The sequence below is a fragment of the Procambarus clarkii genome, chromosome 65, assembly GCF_040958095.1.
Source record: "Procambarus clarkii isolate CNS0578487 chromosome 65, FALCON_Pclarkii_2.0, whole genome shotgun sequence".
NCBI classification, from domain to species: Eukaryota; Metazoa; Arthropoda; class Malacostraca; order Decapoda; family Cambaridae; genus Procambarus; species Procambarus clarkii.
Genome location: NC_091214.1, coordinates 17,892,131 through 17,919,156, shown reverse-complemented (window position 1 = coordinate 17,919,156; position 27,026 = coordinate 17,892,131). Strand labels below are relative to the sequence as shown.

Sequence of the window (27,026 nt, the reverse complement as noted above, 5' to 3'; positions counted from 1 at the left end):
ACGGGCTGTAGTGGATTAATGTCGAGTTTAATGCTTCAGTAGCTTCACATTCTAATTAGTGCAATAGTGGCGCCTCTGCTTCTGTTTCACAGAGTGACACTCTTTAACTATTGGGTTTATTACCTCCCAGCAGCACTTGTAACCAAGTCTGTGTCTGTGTATGGCTACTGCAATGTTTCTGGATATCTTTTTGTCAGGCTTGAACGAGTAGTACCCAGTGGCTTGTTCGTACCATATCGCAGTGGATCTTCCTTCCGCTACTTTGGCTCTGTGGCGACTTTTGATAGTTGGGAGTATTTTCTTCTTGATTTGCTCTTTAATCTGTGAAAAACTTGGAGGCATTTGAACCTGAACAACAGGTAGAGCAGTGGCAGCTTTTGCTAGCGAGTCTGCCTTTTCATTACCATCTATGCCAATGTGACTTATCCAATTTAGAGTAATTGGCAGCCCTAGATTGTGTGCTTCTTTCCTCTATATGTTGGATTTCTGGGGATGAGTTGTATATTATCTCTGTGCTGACTGGATAACAATGCCTGGGGGGACGACTTAGTCGGTGTGAATGATATCATGTAAATTATTCTCAATTGCATAATTTGTACCTTTCAAGGCATATAATTCTTTCTGCAATGTTGAGCACCCACAATTCATGTTCCAGTAAGCTTCATGGTTGTTAGTGTAAACTGCTGCCCCACCAGAACCTCTTTTTTTTTGTTTTTTGATCAACTGATCCGTCTGTGAAGATGCGAGTCGTTGTAGGTTTTGAGATGCGTTCCATTTGTTGTTCTATGACTGCTTTGAGCCTCTGCGAGTCACATGCTGATTTTTTAACTGGTAATCCTTCAATGATTATCTTTAGACTCGATTTTTCCCCATGGAGGAGGCTGCCGAAAGTGTTGATATGATTTATCTTCCGCTTTGTTTTTAATGGTCCATTTCAAGTCCACGTTCTCTAGAATCTTGACCAGATTATCCGTCCATGCACGTCCATTGCACATGTAAGCAATGCATGAGTGGGATTGGGTGGTTATAGATAGGAGCTGCCACGTATAGGCCAATAGGCCGTCTGCAGTTACCTTTATTCTTATGTTCTTAAATTGATAATGGGGAGACCGGCCTCTGCTGTAAACAGCCTAGTGTGAGGACAGGTTGTGTGTCAAGGGCAAGTTTATTCTCTGGCACATATAGAGAGTAATGATGGTCAAGCGGATTAAGGCGTCCTGTACATACCAGTTGCGTTGTGTGGGAAAAACCTGCTGGGATTGATATAAGAGGAGACTACTAGAGACTTGGACTGAACTAAATTAAAAAATTGTCTGCAAATTAATTCCTAGAATCTCTAGCTAGGGTCGTAAATCCTAGCTCCTCTTTTCCTAATGACAGATTGTGGGCTGTAAGGGACAGGTGGGGTGAATGAATTAGTTGATAGAAGTTCCAGTCCACCTGTAGACAGGGATCTCACATCAGCTTGTATATTATACAAGGATAAGATTTGATAAATTCAGTTATATGACTGAACACTGGCTCTGTTTAAATCAGGGATTTAAACATACATAGTCTAACCTAACACCATAACTAACAGCCAATAGGTTCTTATACTATAAACAACAAATTAAATTGCAAAAGTATAATAAATGACTTTAAATGTAGTCTAAGCACTTAACTAAGTACTAGAAAATATATTCAATTAAATGAACTTGTATGATAACTTATAAATCAACTAAGCAAGCAATTGTTAACTTAATTTATATATTCAAATATATATGCAGACATATTTATATTAAATTTATTTGATTAGGGTACAGTCAGCTTGACTGAATCCTTTTCCACACAATGGACACTCGTGAGACTTTATTTATGCATTGCGACTGAATCTTTTCTGACACAACTGGACACTCATGAGGTCTAGTGCCTGGATAAGGACCTGCTGCTCTTCTACAATATTAATAAAATTACTGAAATATGAGGCTTTGCCTCGCTTTTTAACCAACAGACAGATTTATAGGATATTAAAGTCACACAAGCATACAATTGGCCAATCATATACCAAATAACCTTCAATATACTTCTCTGCCAGTCGGGGTGCCTGTCTGACAAGGTGCCAGACTGTTTAACTCTCTCTTGTTGAGTTTAGGCACGATATTTTGTCACAGCGTTGCTGTATGATGTACTGGTAGCGTTGCTACGTGATTGACCCTGCAGTTGCAGAAGAATGATAGTTGATGAAGATTAAGAATGAAGGTGGTGGAAACAGAGTCACTGTGAGCTCCACTATACACTCTTATTTTATATAAATGTTCTAGGATTTCCCTTGTAGATATTGTCCAGGTACTCCCCCAGTTCTAGAGTGTGTTCACTGGTGATAAAGATATTGGATAACGTGTCCTTGAGCTGGTAATGTTCGCTAAGGATCCGTCACACGTGTTCACAGTTGTCAACAAACGCGTGCTCCTCGTGGGCTCTCGTGGGCGCTTCTCCCCCGATGCCCCTCCCATGCTCCCCGAGCACGGAAGTCTTCTATGAATATTGATTGATTATTTTTACAGTCTAGACTTACGATTGAGATAAGATGTAATTATAATATAATTTGATATAGGATATAAAGATTATAAGTAGTACTTGATAGTACCACTGATTCTTAATAAGGATTCTATTTTTATCACTACCGGATATTGAATCAATGTTCCAATAATGTTTTAATTAAAAAAAATCCTTCTAGAAGCTTCTGGATCCATAAGAGATCATGCACAAAGTCACGTAGGCATCTATAGGGCCCTATGCGTACGTGATCCAAGTGGCATTATCTTCTAGGATCAAGTTGTATAATGAATCTATAATGATTCTGATATGATTTTAGATATGATTTTGATATGATACAGAAATTATACATTTCTTAGATGATAATTAGATATGGTGGGTAAAAATTTCCCACACGTTGCTCCTGGCAGTATGGGTTCGAGTCACTTCTGGGGTGAGAGTTTTCAGTTGCATATAATAATAATAATAATAATAATAATAATTTTTATTTAGGCAAAGGTACATACATAAAGAGATTTTACAAAGTTTGTTGGCTTTATAGATAAGAGCTAGTACATACAATGCCTAAAGCCACTATTACGCAAAGCGTTTCGTATATAGTTGTTTTCGTATATAGTTCGTAATATAGTTGTTTGACCATTCAGGCTTGTTCGCATAGAGAGTAATTATAAATAGTGCATTGCTGTTTTAATTGGACAATTACCCCTAGTGATTCATACACATAGCTTGTGTGGCTATCATCAATGGTCTGTGTAATTGAAATTGAAATAAGTTTATTGAGGTAAAATACACACAAAGGGATGCGGTAGCTCAAGCTATTCTCACCCTATTCAGTACAATGTGTTAATATATACATGGACACACATCACAAATAAACATAAGAACATAAGAACATAAGAACAAAGGTAACTGCAGAAGGCCTATTGGCCCATACGAGGCAGCTCCTATTCTATAACCACCCAATCCCACTCATATACTTGTCCAACCCGTGCTTGAAACAATCGAGGGACCCCACCTCCACAATGTTACGCGGCAATTGGTTCCACAAATCAACAACCCTGTTACTGAACCAGTATTTACCCAAGTCTTTCCTAAATCTAAACTTATCCAATTTATATCCATTGTTTCGTGTACTGTCCTGTGTTGATACTTTTAATACCCTATTAATATCCCCCCGGTTATGTCCATTCATCCACTTGTAAACCTCTATCATGTCACCCCTAACTCTTCGCCTTTCCAGTGAATGCAACTTAAGCTTTGTTAATCTTTCTTCATATGAAAGATTTCTAATTTGGGGAATTAACTTAGTCATCCTACGCTGGACACGTTCAAGTGAATTTATATCCATTCTATAATATGGCGACCAAAACTGAACTGCATAATCTAAATGGGGCCTAACTAGAGCAAGATATAGCTTGAGAACCACACCAGGTGTCTTGTTACTAACGCTGCGATTAATAAATCCAAGTGTCCGATTTGCCTTATTACGAACATTTATGCATTGATCCTTTTGTTTTAAATTCTTACTAATCATAACTCCCAGATCCCTTTCGCAATCCGACTTCGCAATCACAACACCATCTAGCTCGTATCTTGTAACTCTATCATCATTACCTAACCTCAGAACTTTACATTTATCAGCATTAAACTGCATCTGCCAATCCTTTGACCATTTCAAAACCCTATCTAGATATTATATCTAGAATATAATATATTCTGTTATATATATATTATGGTCTGATATTATATCAGACCATAATATACATATTATGGTCTGTGTAGGTATAGTGTTATATATGTAATTTGACACCGTTTTCTTTCTACAGAGGGCAGGGAGAACGTGTGATAACCTCTTAACCTTGAGAGGATGATAGCCGCTGAATTTGAGACGAGGATATCCAGTTAACCTCGAGATGAAGTCATCCCCCACCAGTGTCTTCTGCAGCATGATGATGTCAGTTTGGTGTTCTCAGAGGTGCTGTACTATGTCGGTAAGTCTATTGTCACTCCATTATTGTTCCTTTGTTCAACCACTTGGCCAGGACGGTAGAGCGACGGTCTCGCTTCAAGCAGGTCGGCGTTCAATCCTCCGACCGTCCAAGTGGTTGGGCACTATTCCTTTTCCCCCATTCCATCTCATCCTTATCCTGATCCTTTTCCAGTGCTATATAGTCGTAATGGCTTGGTGCTTTCCCCTTATAATTCCCTTCCCTTTGTAGTCTTATGACTTTCTCCATTGTTTTGACATTGTCATAAGAACATAAGAACAAAGGATTTTCTAGAATTAATTGACGATTGCCTTCTTACGAAACATATTAAGGAACCAACGCGGGAAAATAATATTTTAGATTTAGTGTTAACTAACAGGGAAACGCAAATTAATGACATCGAAATAGGGAGTGTCCTAGGGAACAGTGATCACAAAGTTATGAGATTTAGCATAGAATGGAATAGACCTGTACGAGAAAATTCTGTTAAAGTGCCAGATTTTCGAAAAGCTGATTTTAATAGCCTAAGAAATTTTTGGGGTCTAATTGATTGGAAAGTCTTGGGTATGGGGTGTGGGCCGGTCTTGGAGCGAGACATGAACCCAGCGATAGGTGACGTAAATGTGGATTTCGATGTGGATTCAATATATATCTTATTTAAGAATATTCTAAACAAAGCACAGGAACGTAGTATACCATACAAATTGAATAGATCGAATACTAATGACCCAAAGTGGATAACAAAGAATTTGAAGAACCTTATAGGTAAAAAGAGAGCTTGGTACAAAAGGATTAAAAATGGGGAGGTCACTTTAGAACAGGAATTCGTAAAACTGGTTAGAAATGTTAAAAAAGAGTTAAGGAAAGCAAAAAGTAACTATGAAGTTCGCATAGCAGGGCAAGCAAAGACAAATCCTAAAGGGCTTTTTCAGTTATATCGTACTAAGATTAGGGAAAGGATAGGTCCATTAAAAACTGAGACAGGTCAAATAACAGATTATGATGAAGAGATGAGTAGTATTTTTAATAAATATTTTGTATTTGTATTTACTAAAAAGGAACTTAACAATATGCCTTCAGCCGAACAAGTCTATGTGGGTGGGGACGAGGACAGGTTGACGAGTTTAGCAGTTACCAGGGAGGATGTTCTTAAACAAATAGTAAAACTCAAACCAAACAAATCCCCAGGGCCGGATGAAGTGTTTGCCAGGGTGCTTAAAGAATGCAAAGAGGAGCTATGTGATCCACTGTCAACCATATTTAATAAATCAATAGAGTCAGGCAGAGTGCCAGAGTTTTGGAAGGTTGCTAATGTGAAGATGCAGGCCTATTGGCCCATACGAGGCAGCTCCTATCTATAACCACCCAATCCCACTCACATACTTGTCCAACCCGTGCTTGAAACAATCGAGGGACCCCACCTCCACAATGTTACGCGGCAATTGGTTCCACAAATCAACAACCCTGTTACTGAACCAGTATTTACCCAAGTCTTTCCTAAATCTAAACTTATCCAATTTATATCCATTGTTTCGTGTTCTGTCCTGTGTTGATACTTTTAATACCCTATTAATATCCCCCCGGTTATGTCCATTCATCCACTTGTAAACCTCTATCATGTCACCCCTAACTCTTCGCCTTTCCAGTGAATGCAACTTAAGCTTTGTTAATCTTTCTTCATATGAAAGATTTCTAATTTGGGGAATTAACTTAGTCATCCTACGCTGGACACGTTCAAGTGAATTTATATCCATTCTATAATATGGCGACCAAAACTGAACTGCATAATCTAAATGGGGCCTAACTAGAGCAAGATATAGCTTGAAAAGCTATATCTTTTGGGCATCTTTTCCTATATGTTGAATTTCTGTGAGGAGTTGTATATTATCTCTGTGCTGACTGGATAACAATGCCTGGAGCGAAGATTTAGTCTGTATGAATGATGACATCATGTAAATTATTCTCAATTGTATAGTTTATTGCCTCCTTCAGGGCATATAATTCTGTTTGCAATGTTGAGCACCCACTATTCATGCTCCAGTAAGCTTCATGGTTGGTAGTGTAAACTGCTGCCCCAGCAGAACCTTTTTCTTGATCAACTGATCTGTCTGTGAAGATGCGAGTCGTTGTGGATCTAGAGATAGTTTCCATTTGTTGCTCTATTACTTCCTTGAGCCTCTGAGGGTCACATGCTGATTTTTTAACTGGTAATCTTTCAATAATTATCTTTAGATTCGATTCTTCCCATGGAGGAGGCTGTCGAAAGTGTTGATATGGTCTATCTTCCCCTTTGTTTTTAATGGTCCATTTCATGTCTATTTTCTCTAAAATCTTGACCACATTATCCATCCATGAGCTTGTTCTATACTGTAGGTTTTTCTGAAAGGATCTCTGTATGCTGTCTTTGATTGATAGCCTGGCTGTCGTTGGTTGTTCCAGTAAGTTTTCCTATTATGGTGGCTATCCTTTGTTTCATCCTATTATGTTGGCTATTTGCAATTCGCTTGCTTATATTCGATGACGACACCTCGGCTTCCTCCAACCAGGATGGAAAGAGTATTACCTGTAATTGGGGAAAGGATTGTAGCTTTTGTAATTAGTGCTAATTAGTTATGCCATTAAGATAATGAGACTGTAGTGAGTATAAAGTTTGTACTTGCTACAGAACCAACACGGGAAAATAATAATTTAGATTGTGTTAACTATCGGCCAATTAGCCTAACGTCTATTGTGGGAAAGTTACTTGAATCGATAATTGCAAATACAATTCGTCTTCATCTTGAAAAACATAAATTAATGAGTCGCAACATGGTTTTACAAATGGCCGTTCATGTTTAAAAAATTTGCTATCTTTTTATTCCAGCATAGTTGAGGCAGTTGATAGTGGTAAGGATTGTGATGTTGGGTACCTTGACTTTAGCAAAGCTTTTGATACAGTGCCACATGAAAGACTAATTAAGAAAATAGAGGCTCATGGTATTGGGGGTGCTATATTAAGTTGGATTAGGGCATGGCTATTCCAAAGGAAACGGAGTTAGTATAAATGAAGTCAAGTCAGAGTGGGATAATGTTAGTGGAGTACCTCAGGGCTCTGTCCTGGGACCTCTGTTGTTTATAATATATATAAATGATTTAGATTCAGGTTTGAGTAGCAACATCTGCAAATTTGCTGATGATACAAAAATCGGTAGGGAAATTAACACGGAAGACGACTCACGATCACTTCAAGTTGATCTAAATAGAGTTTTGAAATGGTCAAAAGATTGGCAGATGCAGTTTAATGCTGATAAATGTAAAGTTCTAAGGCTAGGTAATGATGATAATTACAAGATACGAGCTAGATGGTGTTGAGATTGCGAAGTTGGATTGCGAAAGGGATCTGGGAGTTATGATTAGTAAGAATTTAAAACAAAAGGATCAATGCCTGAATGTTCGTAATAAGGCAAATAGGACACTGGGATTTATTTATCGAAGCGTTAGTAACAAGACACCTGGTGTTGTTCTTCAGCTATATCTTGCTCTGGTTAGGCCCATTTAGATTATGCAGTTCAGTTTTGGTCGCCGTATTATAGAATGGATATAAATTCACTTGAACGTGTCCAACGTAGGATGACTTAAGTTAATTCCCCAAATTAGAAATCTTTCATCTGAAGAAAGATTAACAAAGCTTAACTTGCATTCACTGGAAAGGCGAAGAGTTAGGGGTGACATGATAGAGGTTTACAAGTGGATGAATGGACATAACAAAGGAGATATTGTCGTGACGCTGAACCCCGGTTCATTCCGAACACAGCGATTACACAACACATAACACCTTGCCTCAGCAACCGTTACTACCACCTATACTCCTACACACACCAGACCCTTGAGGCGTACCACTAGGTTTGTACTGGAACACAATGAATGAACATATGGAAGGTATTTAAAGGCCGTCGGGTTTTGTCATTTAATTACAAAGAATAGACTCTGACAAATAATAACATATTAACATACTCTATTAGGTCAATACACTTCCAATACCCATAGACCACTTGACCTCCGCGATCACCACCCACACTCGTAACTTCCGCCTAAGTCCCTAATACGGAATGATTACTACAACGCTCCACCCCGGTTAGTCTTTTCATTCAATATTCACATACTGCAGACTTAACTTGGTCACTAAGATCACAGCAGGTTCTTGCATAGCTGTCTGCTACACTTCGCTGCTGCCACAAACGGAGATGCAGAGGACTTCTCAGTTCAACTCCCACAATCAGACCGACTCCAGTCAGCCATCTACCTCAAACATTTCACCCCGCCTCTCAAGGAAGGTATAATCCAATTAACCTTATCCCTAGAAGCGATAATCTTGTTCCTAGAAGCCTGACGAAGAATAATTCCTCTTTCCAGGAATTATTAATTTGGCTAAGTAGCTGCGGTCTTAATCCCTTGACCTTTCTTAGATATGTGATCCATAGTCTGTCTACTTAACATGTACTTCCAATCATCATTCGTTAAGTGTTGTAGTAATGATCCTCTAGCTAATAATTCCTACTAACTTGTGGATTACAACAATATTAATAGGGTATTAAAAGTATCAACACAAGACAGAACACGAAACAATGGGTATAAATTGGATAAGTTTAGATTTAGGAAAGACTTGGGTAAATACTGGTTCGGTAACAGGGTTGTTGATTTGTGGAACCAATTACCGCATAAGTGGTATTGGTAGATCAACAGATTAGCCTCAGCTTAACATACTAGCTTAATATCAACAGATTAGCTTAAGTGTGTTGGTATTTTGAGGTCCTCCTCCTTCTCTTAATGAGTTTTTAATTAATGTTAATAGTTATTCTGAAGAATGGTTGACCTCGCTTCCTTTATGGCAGACCTTTTCTTTTTCACGCAATGATGTCATTAAGGAGCTTTTCCTACCCTTAATTGACCTTAATCTTGCTGTCCTCGGGACAGATGAGGGGGATTCTAGGAATTTGTGGAAGGGATTTGCATCTCTCCTCCACACCTCCTCACGGAGTTTATAAGCCTTAGACATGGCATAAAAAGTAGTTACGGGCTCTCCATAACCCATGCTACATGGACACTTCGTTCTGAGTAGCTAAATCTGAAACAACAACAACAGTGTAATAAGTCAGTGTTCCTATTCATTTCTCTATGAAAGATTGAGAGATTGTGTGATCTCTACGAAAGGATAATCTTCTGTTTGGACCTTCGCCTGCCACAGTCTTCTTCGCTCCTAGGTCACCCAGGTAGGTTGAGGGATGAATTGGTCCGGCTTGAGTTGTCTATCATGAGTTGTGTAAAACATTACTGATACAAGGTTATACAGGTACAAGCATGATACATCAAATGAACAAATCCACAAATCAAATTAACAAACAGGATCATTCCGGGTGTAGGTCCGAACCCTCATCACGGCCCTTGTGGATTTGTTCATTTGATGTATCACGCTATTGAGATTTCTGTGTGTATTGAAGTAAGGGCGAAGAGGTAGAACAGCTTGTTGACAGAGCCCGAGTGCATGGAGGAATTGTGTAAAACCCTGATTTGTGTCTCAGAGAGGCTGTGGGATCCATATGAGGGCAGTAGCAGCATTCTCGGTTGCAATTCTTTTGGCGCAGTTGACTAATCTATGTTATAGATTCAGCTACTCTGAAAGGCGCGTCTGGGATCATCCCAAACATAGGTTTGAACCCTCATCTCAGCCCTTCTTGATTTGTATCCCTGGTGTTCAATTGTATCTTGCTCTGGTTAGGCCCCATTTAGATTATGGAACTGCCACTCGGTTGCATAATCCGGCGACCAACTGAGTTGGTCGCCGGACTATAGAATGGATATAAAATCACTAGAATGCGTCTAGCGTAGGATGACATTCTCCAAAGTTAATTCTCCAAATTAGACACCTGTCATATGAAGAAAGTTTGATAAAGCTTAAATTGCATTCTCTAAAAATGCAAAGATTTAGGGGAGATATGATTGAGATGTATAAGTGGATGAATGAACATAACAGGGGATATTAACAAGGAATTAAAAGTATCAACACGAGACAGAACACAAAACAATGGGTATAAATTGGATAAGTTTAGATGTAGGAAAGACCTGGGCAAATACTGGTTCGGTAATAGGGTTGTTGATTTGTGGAACCAATTACCATGCAATATAATAGAAGTAGGATCCCTTGATTGTTTCAAGCGTAGGTTAGACAAATATATAAAGGAGATTGGGGTGGATATAAATAAGAGCTGTCTCGAATGGGCCAATAGGTCTTCTGTAGTTACCTTCTTTCTTGTATTCTTGTGTATATGGATACAATTTCTGTTCCTAATCACATTGTATATGCCTTCTGCCAAGTTGAGTCTTCCATTGTTATCCAGCCAGCACAGAGGTAATATAACTCGTCCCAGAATTCCTACATACAGGCAAGATACAAGTACACAATCTAGGGCTGTCAATCACCCTAAATTGGATACAAAGTCACATTGGCATAGATGGTAATAAAAGGGCAGACTCACTAGCAAAAGCTGTCACTGCTCTTCCTGTTGTACAGGTTCAAATTCCTCCCAAGTTTTTCAGACCAAGGAGCAAATCGAGAAGAAAATATTCCCAACTATCAAATGTTGCCACAGAGCCAATGGGTCTGTGGCACCACAGAGCCAAAGTAGCGGAAGGTATCACTGCGATATGGTATGAACAAGCCACTGGATACTACTCTTTCAAGCCTGACAAAAAGATATCCAGAGACATTGCAGTAACAACCACCACCACCTGATCAACCAGGCTGTGACTCACACATCAGGCTGCCATGTCTTAGCAGCCTGGAAGATTAACAGATTAGCTTAAGTGAATAGCTATTTCGAGGTCCTTCTGTTTATTTTGCCTTTTTCCCCTCACGACCACATACTTTTATTGCCTCCTTTTTTCATATTAATTCCCATACCACTATCAACTAATTGTCTCTCCTCGGGTTTGTTTGGGGTTAGAGAGAGAGAGACTGAGATTGACTGACTCGTCGTCTTGTCTTCTAATGGGGTGGTTTGGTCATCATATCTTCAGCCTCGTTATTGTGACTCATCGTCTGCATTTGTTTTGGAGGGATATTTAACTAGCTTTTTAATTAGGTAATGATTTGAATGGCCTAATGAGGTTTTAATGTTAATAGTTATTCTGAAGAATGCTTGACCTCGCTTCCTTTATGGCAGACCTTTCCAACCTTTTCACACAATGATGTCATTAAGGAGCTTTTCCTACCCTTAATTGACATTAATCCTGCTGTCCTTGGGACAGATAAGGGGGGTTCTTCCTTGGGACAGATAAGGGGGGGGTTCCTCCTTGGGACAGATAAGGGGGGGTTCAAGGGATTTGCATCTCTCCCTCCAACCCTCCTCGCCGAGTTTATAAGCCTTAGACAGGCACAAGAATCCAATATGAACAGGCATATTGGAGACTGGGAGGACTAGTATCATCAACCCAAACTGAGCTGTTTGCCATACAACAGGCATTCGCATATGTGACTGCACAAAACACTCAAAATGCAATCATACACACAGACTCAAAAGCTGCACTTCAAATACTAGGACAAAAACAGTGGAAAGATAATGTGGAAATAATTACCACCATTTTGTATCTTGGAGCAGTCGCTAAAGGCAAAGGACTCAACATAACTTTAAACTGGATCCCATCCCATATTGGAATCCCATTAAATGAAAAAGCTGATGAAATTGCTAAATTGGCAACTGGTCATCCAGTGATACATAAAACAATTCAACCCAGCCTAGAGAACATAAAAAACATCATCACCAAAAAACTCACATCTCAACAAAGCCTACCTGCACCAGAGAATAGCTGAAGGTACGCCATCTGCAACATGGTATCTTCAGGCAACCAAATTAGAAAGGTTAAATATCCCAAAAGGAATCCACAGGGAAATAGCAGTTAGGTTATATAGACTACGTCTAGGTTACAGATGCAACTGGGAGATTGGTGAACCCCGACAGAGAGAGTGCATCTTCTGCCAAACTGTCACAGAAAAGCCATTACTTCACTATCTTCTGGAATGTGAAGCAACCAATGACCTTAGAAGAGCTTTAAGAGTTCCTGAATCATGCAGTGGCCACCCTGAAGCCGTCAACAAAGGTGTCCAGCAGCTGGACACCCTCATAAAGACTGTGAAGCAGTATCCTCCCCCGCGATAACAGCTTGATGGTTAAATGCAACCTCAGAATACTGAGAAAAAAAAAATTGTACCACTTACGGGCTATTCATGCCCGTGCCACCTCTTGGGCGGCTTAATCTTAATCAATCACAAGAATTTAGTTACAACCCCGCTCCTGTGCCAGTTAAGTCCACTACGGGCTCACCATAGCCCGTGCTACTTGCAACTTGATGTTCCCAGTAGCTGAATCTTAAACAACAACAACGCAAGAAGTGTTGACCAGACCACACACTAGAAAGTGAAGGGACGACGGTGTTTCGGTCCGTCCTGGACCATTCTCAAATCGATTGTCGAGCCCTACGACGACTCACATCTTCACAGACGGATCAGTCGATCAAGAAAAAGGTTCTGCTGGGGCAGCAGTTTACACTAACAACCATGAAGCTTACTGGAGCATGAATAGTGGGTGTTCAACATTACAAACAGAATTATATGCCCTGAAAGGGGCCTTAAACTACACCATTGAGAATAATTTACATGTCATACCAACTCTAAACATACCGTGTCATTCCTACTGTAAATCTTCGCTCCAGGCATTGTTATCCAGTCAGCACAGGGATAATATAAAACTTGCAGAAATCCATCATTTAGGAAAAGAAGCCCATAATTTAGGGCTGTCAATCACCCTAAATTGGATAAGTCACATTGGCATAGATGGTAATGAAAACGCAGACTAGTAAAAGCTGTCACTGCTCTACCTGTTGTTCAGGTTCAAATGCCTCCAAGTTTTTCACAGATTAAGGAGCAAATCAAGAAAAAAATATTCCCAACCATCAAATGTTGCCACAGAGCCAAAATAGCGGAAGGAAAATCCACTGCGATATGGTACGAACAAGCCACTGGGTACTACTCTTTCAAGCCTGACAAAAAGATATCCAGAGGCATTGTAGTAACCATACACAGACTGAGACTTGGTTACAAGTGCTTCTGGGAGGTAATAAACCCAATAGTTAAAGTGTGTCATATCTGTGGAACAGAAGCAGAGGCGCCACTATTGCACTACTTACTGGAATGTGAAGCTACTGAACCCCTGCTCATCAAACTCAACATTAATCCAATGACAGTAGCTGCATTAGATGCACATTCCACAGTGACTACAATGATTAGAAAAGCTGTTGATGACTGGGACACTCTAGTGAGCATTCTGCATCCACATCCGTCACCAAGATAATGTTATTAAAACAAGACTAAATCTCAGTGCACTAAAACCCGATCCAGTGCGATCATTTAAAACTTTGACCCAAATATCACAGTAACAAGGTTATAGCGAATAACTGAACTCAATTATGGGCTCACCAAAGTTTGTGCTACATGGACATTTGATTGATTGATGAAGATTAAGGCACCCCAAGAGGTGGCACGGGCCTGAATAGCCCGTAATGGACATTTCGTTCTGAGTAGCTAAATCTAAAACAACGATGCAAGAAGTCAGTTACAGAATAGCCCGTGCCATCTCTTGGGTGGATTAATCTTTATCAATCAATCGGAAGAAGTCGATGTTTCTGTACATTTCTCTACGAAAGATTGAGAGAGAATGTGTGATCTCTACGAAAGGATTGTTTCCCCCGTCTGGACCTTCGCCTGCCACAGTCTTCTTTGCTCCTAGGTCACCCAGGTAGGTTGGGGGATGAATTGGTCCAGCTTGAGTTGTCTTTATCTTGAGGGGTTGTGTGTGTGTAACTTCTCAGATGTGACACACAGCCGTGTTGCACCTGGAGAGTCGAAGGGGTCCTAATGTGCCACCTGACGGCACATTAGTGTTATTGGTGGTCGATCATGCTTTCAAGCCGACGTGATAGTACCTTTTTTCACGCGACTTGATAATGGTCCAAGACTGACCAAAACATCGTCGTTTCTGCTGTAACGGTTCTATTGTTACGTAAAGTATGGTGACAATAAACACAGACACTAAGATACTATATATATATTTGGTCGAATATACAGAAGTACACTGGTGATACTTTGGTGCGAGTTGAGCGCACTGAGCGTCGGTACAGTATCTCGCAAGTGTCTGCTCTAGACCACACTTGAAAGTAGACTCTGGTTAATGTTTGCTATTCTGCTGCTTATATGCTCGGGCAACACCTCACCATGTTGCCCGGGCAACGCCTCACCTCATTCATCTCCAAAGGTTGACAGGATTATTATATTAACAATGCATTTGGAGCGAGTATATTATTGGGATAATCTACTCGCTACACTGCATCTTCTGATGTGTGGTTTGGTGGTCATTATTGGCGATCACTTGTGCTTACTAGGACTCTTTCTGTGAGGGTGTTTAGGAACTGGTGGTTGTTGGGGACAACTATGAACCTTTTCTGACGTAATCTGGGAAAACTAGAACCCAAATGGATAAAAATTTCTGATAAAATTTAAACTTTCTAATAAGTGTCGTCGTCGAAACGACGACGTTTCGGTCCATCCTGGACCATTATCAAGTCGGGTGATAAGAGGTACTATCAAGTCGGCATGAGAGCATTATGGACCACCAACCCGGCTTTTCCTTCCGACATGTCTCCAACCCGGCAGGAAAAGCCGGGTTGGAGACATGTCGGAAGTCTTCTGGTGTCTTTTGTATTTTGCATTCGCATCTCAGAAACTAGGCAGGTCTTGTTTCTTCTAATCAGTTTCGTTAGGTCATGTTGGTGGTTGATAAAATTTTAAATGTAAAATCTCTATTGTTTAATAAAACTGCCGCACCGCTCCTGTGCCAGGTAAGTTACGGGCTCACCATAGCCCGTGCTACTTACAACTTGTTTAGAGTAGCTGAATTTATAACAACAACAACAACAAGAAGTAAAACTCAAAGAAAAAGTTAGTGCCTTGAAAAAAATATGGCTTGGAATATGTCATATATATATTTATTTATAAGCAAAATAGTGACTATAAGCAATAAGTGATATATGTGTTGTCTTGTGCAAGAGCAGGCTGCAACATGAGACCCTAGACCCAAGGTCACCAAGGGTTGGGGCAGGGACGAACACACAGCTTAAAAGAGGATGGCAGTCTGAGACCTCTCTTTCTCTCTCCGTCTGGAGTGAAGGGCCGAGGCGGTGGTCCTTGGCGGTTGAATAGTAGCAGGACCTGCCGCCAGAGTAGAGGGTTTTATTATTAATTAAACATAACCAGTGATGTTCAAATTTGGTCTCCTGTTGGGAGACCAAATGTTGTTGGCTTCTGGTCTAATAGTGTGACCAAACAATATCTAGCTTAATGCTCAATCTTAATGTTACCCTGACTTGCATTCTGCATATTTTAACGTCTCCTTTATATTCCAGATAGTTGATGAATGCGATGGAGGGGTCGAAGCTACCTGGAAATCCTTTAGACTCCTCCAAAGCACCTGAGCCCTGTCCACACCACCTGGAAAATATTTACTTGAGGCGTGTCATTGAAGGAGGATACACGCCTTGTCCTAGATACTCACTGGACTCTGTGACATCCTATGTTGCAAGTGATCCATGCTCTCCTGGAATTGGTGAAGGAGTGCATGTCAACACCTCGCTGTTACCTGCTGATCAGCTCAGTCAGTTTGTTGGTGTACCATATTCACACAATACATGCCCTCATCTGGAGGTTATGACCCAGTACCCGCAGCAGCCTACTATGTGCCCCTCAGGTTCACCACAGCAGTGGTGCCCCTTTAATTCACCACAGCAGCCTGTGGGGAACCCCACAAACCCACTCCAACAGCCTATAGGGAACCTCACAAACCTACGACAGCAGGCTATGGGGAACCCCATGAACCTACGATGGAAGGCTGTGGGTTCCCACAGCCTTCCATCCCCACAAAACCATCACCCCACAAAACCATCACAGCAGCCTATAAGAAACCCCACAAATTCACCACAGCAGCCTATAGGGGACCCCACAAATTCACCACAGCAGCCTATAAGGAACCCCACAAATTCACCACAGCAGCCTGTGAGGTACCCATACCCCATAAATCTATCACAGCAGCCTATTGGGTACCTGTACCCTGCAAACCCATCGCAGCAGCCTATAAGGTACCCATACCCCACAAATCCATCACAGCAGCCTATTGGGTACCTGTACCCTGTAAACCCATCACAGCAGCCCATGAGGTACCTTACGAACCAACCACAGCAGCCTCGTCTCCAACAACAGCCTTCCGAGGACCAAACTACGTCTAGAAAGAATCCTATGTATCCTGCCTCCTTCCAGCACAATCAACTGGGACAGCAGCTAACAGTTGCACAATGCAAATCTCTCACTCAACAGCCAATGTTTTACAATCTGGCATACCAGCATCTCCCCAGCTCTTTCCCAAGTCAATTTCCTGGACAACCTGTTCAGGGTATTTTTTACCTTCCAAATTCTAATCGACAGTCCATGCAACAATGTCAGCCTGTGGTTGACAAGCAGCTTTGCCTTTCCAAAGACCAGAAAAGTCCCTTGAAGCAACCTCCATATCCTTCTCACATTCAGGAGAGACTTGTAGCCTACCGTAAGGAGAGCCAGTCTTCACAGCTTCAGAAAAGGCTCCCACAACTCATTCCGTATCCCGAGTATAAGAACAGGCCTTCAGAACAACTACCGTTCCAACAACAGGCCTTGGAAAGACTGTCTCGTGATCCATGCACCACATCTGGAGGGACAACAATGGACAAAAATGTAACAGAGAAAGCAATCCAGTCAATAATAAGCTATCTGAAAGAACCAGTTTCTGTTGAAAAACAGTTGACAGGAGGAAATAATGAGACACGTCAGCAGCAACAACAGCCTTCCAGTGAGATCCTTGTGCCCATTTCTGAAAGTGTTGTTATGGGCAACTCAAACCAAGACCGACTTGAACAATCGATCTCCAGGGAGAAATTTGAAAGTTGTAGGCTGTCTTCGGAAAGAAAACAAGGCGCTGCTAGCTTGCCTGATCTTCGACAAACAGAGCAGAAATTGGGAGAACCCACCAAGAGTGAGAGACGGGGCCTTAAACATCCTGGAAAGTTTGCTAGACTATTGCTGTCGGATTTCCCTATTAAAGACAAAGAGACATCCCTGGCATCCTCCTGTATGTACGAGTCTAACAGCAGCAGCTTGCCTACACCTATACATATGAACCTTACAGGGGTTTCTGTTGGGTCCCTGGATGGTATTGCTGACATAGATTTAACATTGGCTAAGAACCCAAGATACAATCTCAACGAGGGGCAGCACACACTAACCCACACCACAACTTCGTGCTCTGGTAAAGACATCTCTTCTAATACAGCAGATGTCAACTCTAGTGCTGCAGTGATTTGCTCAGGTAATCAAAGAACCAGTAGTGTTGACTGCTCTCAGGAAAATAGTCTTACAATTACTGAACCTGCAAGCTCTATTGTGGACCTGCTTTGCACTGTTGACTTGGCAAAAGGAAAAAATAACCAGAGGACTTGCAGTTCTAATCCAAAAATACCACCCATGTTAGATCTTGCATCAAAGTCCAATGTCTTAAACAAAGATCAGGTATCTAATCGAAGGTATACATTTGGCGGCAAGGCTCTGTCTTGGAATATTAAGGATATGAGACCTGTAACCATGACAAATTCTTTGACAGAGCCCATGACTCTCCATGCAGATCATGCCTCTTTGCTGGTAGAACACTTGCCTACCATGAATGAAACCGAATGTTTTATTGAAGAGAGCACATCTGCCATGCAAGAACTTCCATCTGTTAAGAAATACACATCTTCCATTATTGAGCACAAAAATGCCATTGTAAACTACAAATCTGTTGTAGTAGAACACAAACCAACTATTATGGAAGCTGGACTTGTAGTGGTAGAGCCCACAACTACTCTAGCAGAAAATGTAACCACTCCTAGCAATCCTCAAGTATCAGATAGTGTTTTGTTACAAGGAGCTCAGTCTTCCTTACAAGTTTCTCAAGGGCTACTAGAGGCTGAAAAAAGAATACAGGCCAAAGATTCCAGCACCCAACCATCGATGCAGGCCAAAGATTCCAGCACCCAACCATCGATGCAGGCCAAAGATTCCAGCACCCAACCATCGATGCAGGCCAAAGATTCCAGCACCCAACCATCGATGCAGGCCAAAGATTCCAGCACCCAACCATCGATGCAGGCCAAAGATTCCAGCACCCAACCATCGATGCAGGCCAAAGATTCCAGCACCCAACCATCGATGCAGGCCAAAGATTCCAGCACCCAACCATCGATGCAGGCCAAAGATTCCAGCACCCAACCATCGATGCAGGCCAAAGATTCCAGCACCCAACCATCGATGCAGGCCAAAGATTCCAGCACCCAACCATCGATGCAGGCCAAAGATTCCAGCACCCAACCATCGATGCAGGCCAAAGATTCCAGCACCCAACCATCGATGCAGGCCAAAGATTCCAGCACCCAACAATCGATGCAGGCCAAAGATTCCAGCACCCAACCATCGATGCAGGCCAAAGATTCCAGCACCCAACAATCGATGCAGGCCAAAGATTCCAGCATCCAACCAACATTTATAAGGACCAATATCGGGAACATTGAGTCAACATTTGCACAAAGAAGTGTGTCCCAGCCATATCATACGAGCTTCAACCCTTCACAATCAAACCCTGAATGCACCACCAGCCATGACAAAGGGGAAGGGCATGTTAAGCTAAACAAGAAATTAAAGCAACATTTCAGCAAGAGAGAGTGCATTCAGGACAGGTTCTTTCTGTATGTTCCTCCTAAGCCGAAGTTGCTTTGCTTTCTGTGTGGAATCACGGTGTCTGGCGAAGAGGCACTTTATCACCTCTTCTTTGGTCTCATCAAATGTGCAGAATGTAACTGCTCTCTCACAACATGTGCCGACTTCAGGAATATGGAGGTATTTGAAACACCATGCAAAGAACAGAATAAAGACCACAAGAAGCTTGTGTGGTCTTCAGATCCTATCGACTTTGTTTCATACCATGTAAGGAAAAATTTGATGACAGAGAACACTTACGTAGGAAAGGAAAACTCTCCATCTACCACAGATATTGTAGATGCTATGGCAGGTTTCCTGGACAACTTTAAAGCACTTCAGACATATAGTCCATGGGCACAGGCACTTTATAAATGCTGGAATTATGTGCGGAATATGCAGGCCACTTCAGACTTGACTCCTCGTGTAAAAACGAAGTCACTGCAGCCCTTTAATGGTAACTTAAAAAATACTGAAAATGTCCAAGCTGTTAACTTGCCTACCAGTGATCCAACAATTCTCCGCTCTGACTCTTGCTCTGAGGAACTCGTCGACAGCCGGCATCTTGAGTTGGAATCCAAAGACTTTCCCTTATCCCAGCCATATGGTCAAGAATTGCTAGAGCAGGTCGGTGATGAGGTCAATGAAATGGTGAACAATAATTTAACAAATGACCATATTAGCCAGCCCGTGGTCAGCCTGGCGTCTCCATCGAGTCCCACGACAGCAGGAGACACCATAAACACCAGAAACTTGTCTTCAACTGAGCAACGCCCTTCAAACATTAATAAACCGATGTTAGACTTGATGGAAACCAGCAGAGAAAGTCCAGCTAATACACACCAAACCACATTAGAAAACTTGCCAAAGACACAAAATACATCCTTGTGTCAAATGTCAAAGAAAAGACTATTCAGTGCCTTAAACTCTGATTCTGTGCCAGAGAAGCAAGTGTCATTTCCATCCCATTCAGGACCAGTGGACAGAAATAACTTTCTTTTATTTTTGTACCCAAAGGATGAGTGTCCAAACGAGTGTCCTATGTGTTATGCCGCCCTATGTGCCTCCAGGTGTAATGTCAACTTGAAAACTTACGTTGTGAGGGTCGACTGTCTTGATTGTGGCCTTCAAATTTTTATTGATTTGGACCCGTCCAATGAACCATGTTCCTTATCTCCATGTAACAGACCTTGTCCAAAGAGCAAGAAAAGGAGAACGAATGTCATTTAATAGTTGGTTAGTAATCGTTTTTATAATGTGTTGACTGTGTGTGTTTTAGATTTGTAAATACTGTATATCATGCCAAATTGCGCAAGACTTGGTGGATCGGTTTTCCTCATGTGGACAAAGTGCCTGACATTCCTTTTCACATCTGAAAAGCCTCTTGCCAAACGTCCAAAGGATTTTGCCATAACCTTGGCTGTGAATTATATTGAATCTATTTTTATGCAATAATAAACAGTGATTATATTGTGATTGTTTCTACACCATGGCCTTTATAATTGTGGTGTTGGTTAAGTAGTTGTTAAACCTGACTTTACTTAATTAACTTTTGATAAAATACTTTTTTTAAATAGAGCGCGTGTGTGTGTGTGTGTGTGTTATGGTAGTTTTACTTGCATTTTTTGTTTTTGCTATCAAAATTCTTGTACTATCGATAACTGCAGCTCTATCTTTTTCTCGGTCATAAGGATGGGAGAAGAATAATCCCGATATCGATCACCTTAATCCTTTCTCATATTAATCCCCTCCCCCTCTCAAACTCCATTTCATCCCTCCCACCTCTACTACAAATTGTGCTAATTAATAACTCATTTATTTTATATGAAAATAAAAATTAATGTCTCGGTCTGTCCTGGAATTGGTAATAGTTCAGGATGGCCCAAATGTTTTGTTCCAGATTTGTTGGTTGTGTGAGTAAGGAAATTTTTTTTTTTTAGATATATACAAGAGTTGTTACATTCTTGTACTTCCACCCTTGGCCTGGGTGGAATGCAAGAGGACAGACGGGAACAAAATTCTCAATAAGTACATGTATAATCAAATCAACCGACTCATACAGTGGTTGAGGTAGACTTATTAAACACACCCCATTAAAGATTTTGATGAAGTGTTTGTGTGGGGCACTTAAAGCTTGTCCCAATCCAAATTTGTTTTTGGTCATTTGTATTAACCCTTAACATCCATGTAATTATCAAATGTTATTTTATTTTGGGTCTAATGTTGAAACACTTGAAATATGCACCAGAAAGGTCTAGACTTTCCAGTGGATACAATTTATTTTTTGAACTAAATTATCAAAAGAACGCACCCAGCCGGGGAGAACATGTATCACCATCAAATGTGTTGAACATTCAAAAGGCGCTAAATATCACTCAGGATGCCGTGAATCGGATACTTTTGATATCGTTCGCCTTATGCGTTTTTGTTCTCATGTATTGGCATTCTTGGTGATATTTAGCGCCCTCGGATTATTTCGCACTTTGATGGTGCTACATAGCCTTCCCGGTTTGGTGCCTTCTTTTGATAATTACCTCACTAAGGATGCCAATACGAGAACATAAGGCGAACTATATCAAAGTTAGTGGGCCAGCCAGAGGCTTAGGGCCCACTATATCCCTGAATTTTTTTTTTCAAAGGTATCAGATTCATCAAGGATGCTATCGAGGGAGGGTCGGGAAGCAAGACGCGCGTCCGGGAAGTCCAGACAGTCGACAAGGATATACACGACCGTAAGAGTTTAGGATAATAAGGAGTGCCACCCTGCTCCTTGTTGTCTTAACTCCGCTGTCTTAAACCTGCTGGAGATTAACATTCAATGATAAATTTCGACTTCCACATGGACTGGGTTAAAGGACTTTATTAAAATTGGATTAAACTATCAAGACGGCAAAGAGTAGGAGAGGCAGACGAGTAAGCAAGACAACCAAAGACAGGTTAGACCGGCTCTAACCAATGGCCAGTACATATACAATCTCTAGTTTATTCTAGATCTTGTCGCCTCGTCAAGGCGAGGTGCCTGGGATTGTGACGTCATAAACTGTAGATTGTATCAGTACTGGTCATTGGTTACAGACGACCGTCTGTACTCACCGAGCGACCGACTCAGACGACCGTTGATTAAAACTAGATTTACTTAGTTTTAAAAGTAGTTTTGCTAGAATCTTGCGGCAAGTGGTTTCTAAGAATTAATCATTTGTGATACTTTCATAAACATTTGAAAGATATTTATGAAAAACTTCACGTACAGTAAAGCTGTACGCACATTAAAGATGAACTATAGAAAGGCATTGTGTACCAGTCTTCAGTTTACAGCTGCCACAACTACTGTGTTACCAGTAATTAGTTCGGGGTATGGGAGTGTAATTTAAAGTAAGAGCTTGCTGACAGGATTATTCAGATTAGACTTCCCCCCCCCCCCCCAAGTATAACTGTACAAGAATTGCCAGCTCTATAGTCGGGACAAGGACACCTGGAAGGTTAATAAAAGGCCCTAACTTTTCTAGTAACTTTAAAGTCATCTCACTATACTAACCTCTGACAGCTTTGAGGATTATAGTATCAGGGTAGAGTTAAATAATTAGCCTAGAAGTCAGATTTTAACTCTTGTTCGTTTCTCGAATTTCCTCGGGTCGTATTATTTTCTCAAAGATTAAAAGAAATTCACAGTAGGGCATACCAGGAATAAATGCAATACTCTAGACAATTATATTAATACATAACTTCTTTAATACATAACTGCCCGAAACACTTTGCGTCATAGTGACTTTAGGCATTGTATGTACTAGTTCTATCTATAAATCCATCAATGTTTGTATCACATCTTGTATGCATGTTCTTTAAATGAATAAACATTTGAATTTTCTCACATACACTTTCTATAAATTACATGGCTCACATTGGTTTTCACACGTCACTTTAGCCAGTCCGCTGAATGTCAAGACACTAGTATTTGCATAGTTCACACACTTGGCTGCAGAAATCTTAGGCTATCCACGGGTCGAAGCAGTTGTCGACAGCAAGTCCCCCACCCAGCTCGTCCTCCAAACAAAGATCCAAAAGTGATTCCATGCACCCGCCAAACCCCCTGTTTATGAATGAAAAGCGGTTTACACACGACTCACAACTGCTGACGTTCGAACATATCCGGAACAAGTGCTTCACTGACGAATTTTGTTCGAATCACAACGCTATAAATGCTTCACCCACGTACTACAAATACAAATAATCGCCAATAGAACCTAAACACCTAACCTAACCTATCCTATGCCTATATATACACTATGTTAATATATTATAATATTAATTTATACTTGAGAAAATTCCCGTTTTGAATGAACAGCATGTTAAAATTTATGAATGCGTCTGTGGGGTCGACCGCTGAATGTAATGGACTTGGGTCAACAAGAAGTCCCCCACCACATGGGAAGGGAACGGCCCACCGTAGCCAATGCCGCACCTTCCTCACCAGGGAACTAGCCACAGCAACAAAGAGGACCGACACTCACTGCCTTCAAATGAAGGAAGGAAGGAAGGAAGGAAGCCGATACCAAACTCCTAAAAATGAAACCAGACTGATGGTCTTTTAATAAGGCTGCCTGACCTCACTTAGGTCACGTGGGGTTGGCGGAGCTGATCGGTGGTTGCCCAGTGATGCGAGGTATTGTTTCCGTAACTCGAACTGTGTTTGGACCGTTTGACGCTAGTTTAACCACTAACGCACACGAGTTTCAGTAAAAAAAAAAAAAAAAAAAAAAAAAAAAAAAAATAAATATACATACATTATATATATATATATATATATATATATATATAATGTATGTATTTTATAAAATACATATATATATTATTATATATATACATATATATATAATATATATATATATATATATATATATATATATATATATATATATATATATATATATATTCTTGCGATTTTTGGCCGCAAGCTGCGAAAATCGCATGGTTTTTGCGCAAATTAGCGCGGTTTTCGGCCGTTAGCGGCAAAAATCGCCCGATTTTTGGCCGCTAGCGGCGAAAATTGCGCTATTTTTGGCCGGTAGCAGCGAAAATCGCGCTATTTTTGACCGCTAGCGGCGAAAATCGTGATTTTTGCCCGCCAGCTGCGAAAATCGCATGGTTTTTGGCCGGTAGCGGCGAAAATCGCGCGGTTTTTGGCCGGTAGCGGCGAAAATCGCGCTATTTTTGGCCGGTAGCGGCGAAAATCGCATGGTTTTTGGCCGGTAGCGGCGAAAATCGCGCTATTTTTGGCCGGTAGCGGCGAAAATCGCGATTTTTGCCCGCCAGCTGCGAAAATCGCATGGTTTTTGCGCAAAATAGCGCGGTTTTCGGCCGTTAGCGGCAAAAATCGCCCGATTTTTGGCCGCTAGCGGCGAAAATCGCGCGATTTTTGGCCGGTAGCGGCGAAAATCGCGATTTTTGCCCGCCAGCTGCGAAAATCGCATGGTTTTTGGCCGGTAGCGGCGAAAATCGCGCTATTTTTGGCCGGTAGCGGCGAAAATCGCGATTTTTGCCCGCCAGCTGCGAAAATCGCATGGTTTTTGCGCAAAATAGCGCGGTTTTCGGCCGTTAGCGGCAAAAATCGCCCGATTTTTGGCCGCTAGCGGCGAAAATCGCGATTTTTGCCCGCCAGCTGCGAAAATCGCATGGTTTTTGCGCAAAATAGCGCGGTTTTCGGCCGTTAGCGGCAAAAATCGCCCGATTTTTGGCCGCTAGCGGCGAAAATCGCACGGTTTTTGGCCGCTTGCGGCGAAAAAAGCGCTATTTTTGGCCGGTAGCGGCGAAAATCGCGATTTTTGCCTGCCTAGGCGAAAATCGCATGGTTTTTGTGCAAAATAGCGCGATTTTCGGCCGTTAGCTGCAAAAATCGCCCGATTTTTGGCCGCAAGCGCCGAAAATCGCGCGATTTTTGGCCGGTAGCGGCCAGCTGCGAAAATCGCATGGTTTTTGGCCGGTAGCGGCGAAAATCGCGCTATTTTTGGCCGGTAGCGGCGAAAATCGCGATTTTTGCCCGCCAGCTGCGAAAATCGCATGGTTTTTGCGCAAAATAGCGCGGTTTTCGGCCGTTAGCGGCAAAAATCGCCCGATTTTGGGCCGCTAGCGGCAAAAATCGCGCGATTTTTGGCCGGTAGCGGAGAAAATCGCGAGTTTTGCCCGCAGGCTGCGAAAATCGCATAGTTTTTGGCCGGTAGCGGCGAAAATCGCGCGGTTTTTGGCCTGTAGCGGCGAAAATCGCGCTATTTTTGGCCGGTAGCGGCGAAAATCGCATGGTTTTTGGCCGGTAGCGGCGAAAATCGCATGGTTTTTGGCCGGTAGCGGCGAAAATCGCGCTATTTTTGGCCGGTAGCGGCGAAAATCGCGATTTTTGCCCGCCAGCTGCGAAAATCGCATGGTTTTTGGGCAAAATAGCGCGGTTTTCGGCCGTTAGCGGCAAAAATCGCCTGATTTTGGGCCGCTAGCGGCAAAAATCGCGCTAATTTTGGCCGATAGTGGCGAAAATCGCGATTTTTGCCCGCCAGCTGCGAAAATCGCATAGTTTTTGGCCGGTAGCGGCGAAAATCGCGCGGTTTTTGGCCTGTAGCGGCGAAAATCGCGCTATTTTTGGCCGGTAGCGGCGAAAATCGCATGGTTTTTGGCCGGTAGCGGCGAAAATCGCGCTATTTTTGGCCGGTAGCGGCGAAAATCTCGATTTTTGCCCGCCAGCTGCGAAAATCGCATGGTTTTTGCGCAAAATAGCGCGATTTTCGGCCGTTAGCTGCAAAAATCGCCCGATTTTTGGCCGCAAGCAGCGAAAATCGCGCGATTTTTGGCCGGTAGCGGCCAGCTGCGAAAATTGCATGGTTTTTGGCCGGTAGCGGCGAAAATCGAGCTATTTTTGGCCGGTAGCGGCGAAAATCGCGATTTTTGCCCGCCAGCTGCGAAAATCGCATGGTTTTTGCGCAAAATAGCGCGGTTTTCGGCCGTTAGCGGCAAAAATCGCCCGATTTTGGGCCGCTAGCGGCAAAAATCGCGCGATTTTTGGCCGGTAGCGGAGAAAATCGCGAGTTTTGCCCGCCAGCTGCGAAAATCGCATGGTTTTTGGCCGGTAGCGGCGAAAATCGCGCGGTTTTTGGCTGGTAGCGGCGAAAATCGCGCTATTTTTGGCCGATAGCGGCGAAAATCGCGATTTTTGCCCGCCAGCTGCGAAAATCGCATGGTTTTGGGCCGGTAGCGGCGAAAATCGCGCGGTTTTTGGCCGGTAGCGGCGAAAATCGCGCTATTTTTGGCCGGTAGCGGCGAAAATCGCATGGTTTTTGGCCGGTAGCGGCGAAAATCGCGCTATTTTTGGCCGGTAGCGGCGAAAATCGCGATTTTTGCCCGCTAGCGGCGAAAATCGCACGGTTTTTGGCCGCTAGCGGCGAAAATTGCGCTATTTTTAGCCGGTAGCAGCGAAAATCGCGATTTTTGCCCGCCAGCTGCGAAAATCGCATGGTTTTTGCGCAAAATAGCGCGGTTTTCGGCCGTTAGCGGCATAAATCGCCCGATTTTTGGCCGCTAACGGCGAAAATCGCGCGATTTTTGGCCGGTATCGGCGAAAATCA

The 27,026-nt window shown here is 42.1% G+C and overlaps 1 protein-coding gene across 2 annotated transcripts in view; it reads left to right on the top strand.

Annotated features, from left to right (window-relative positions):
• The window catches only part of LOC123771155 (putative mediator of RNA polymerase II transcription subunit 26), a 28,308-nt gene extending 7,415 nt beyond the window's left edge, over positions 1 to 20,893 (top strand). The window contains exons 2-4 of one of the 2 annotated variants that reach the window (XM_069309481.1): positions 4,362 to 4,526; positions 9,685 to 9,772; positions 16,014 to 20,893. In XM_069309481.1, coding sequence (XP_069165582.1) covers positions 16,021 to 20,652 — 4,632 coding nt within the window. In that variant the 5' untranslated portion in view covers positions 4,362 to 4,526; positions 9,685 to 9,772; positions 16,014 to 16,020 and the 3' untranslated portion in view covers positions 20,653 to 20,893. The remainder of the gene's footprint in view (positions 1 to 4,361; positions 4,527 to 9,684; positions 9,773 to 16,013) is intronic. The other variant, XM_045763606.2, reaches the window with a different exon arrangement.
• The last annotated feature ends 6,133 nt before the right edge of the window (positions 20,894 to 27,026 follow it).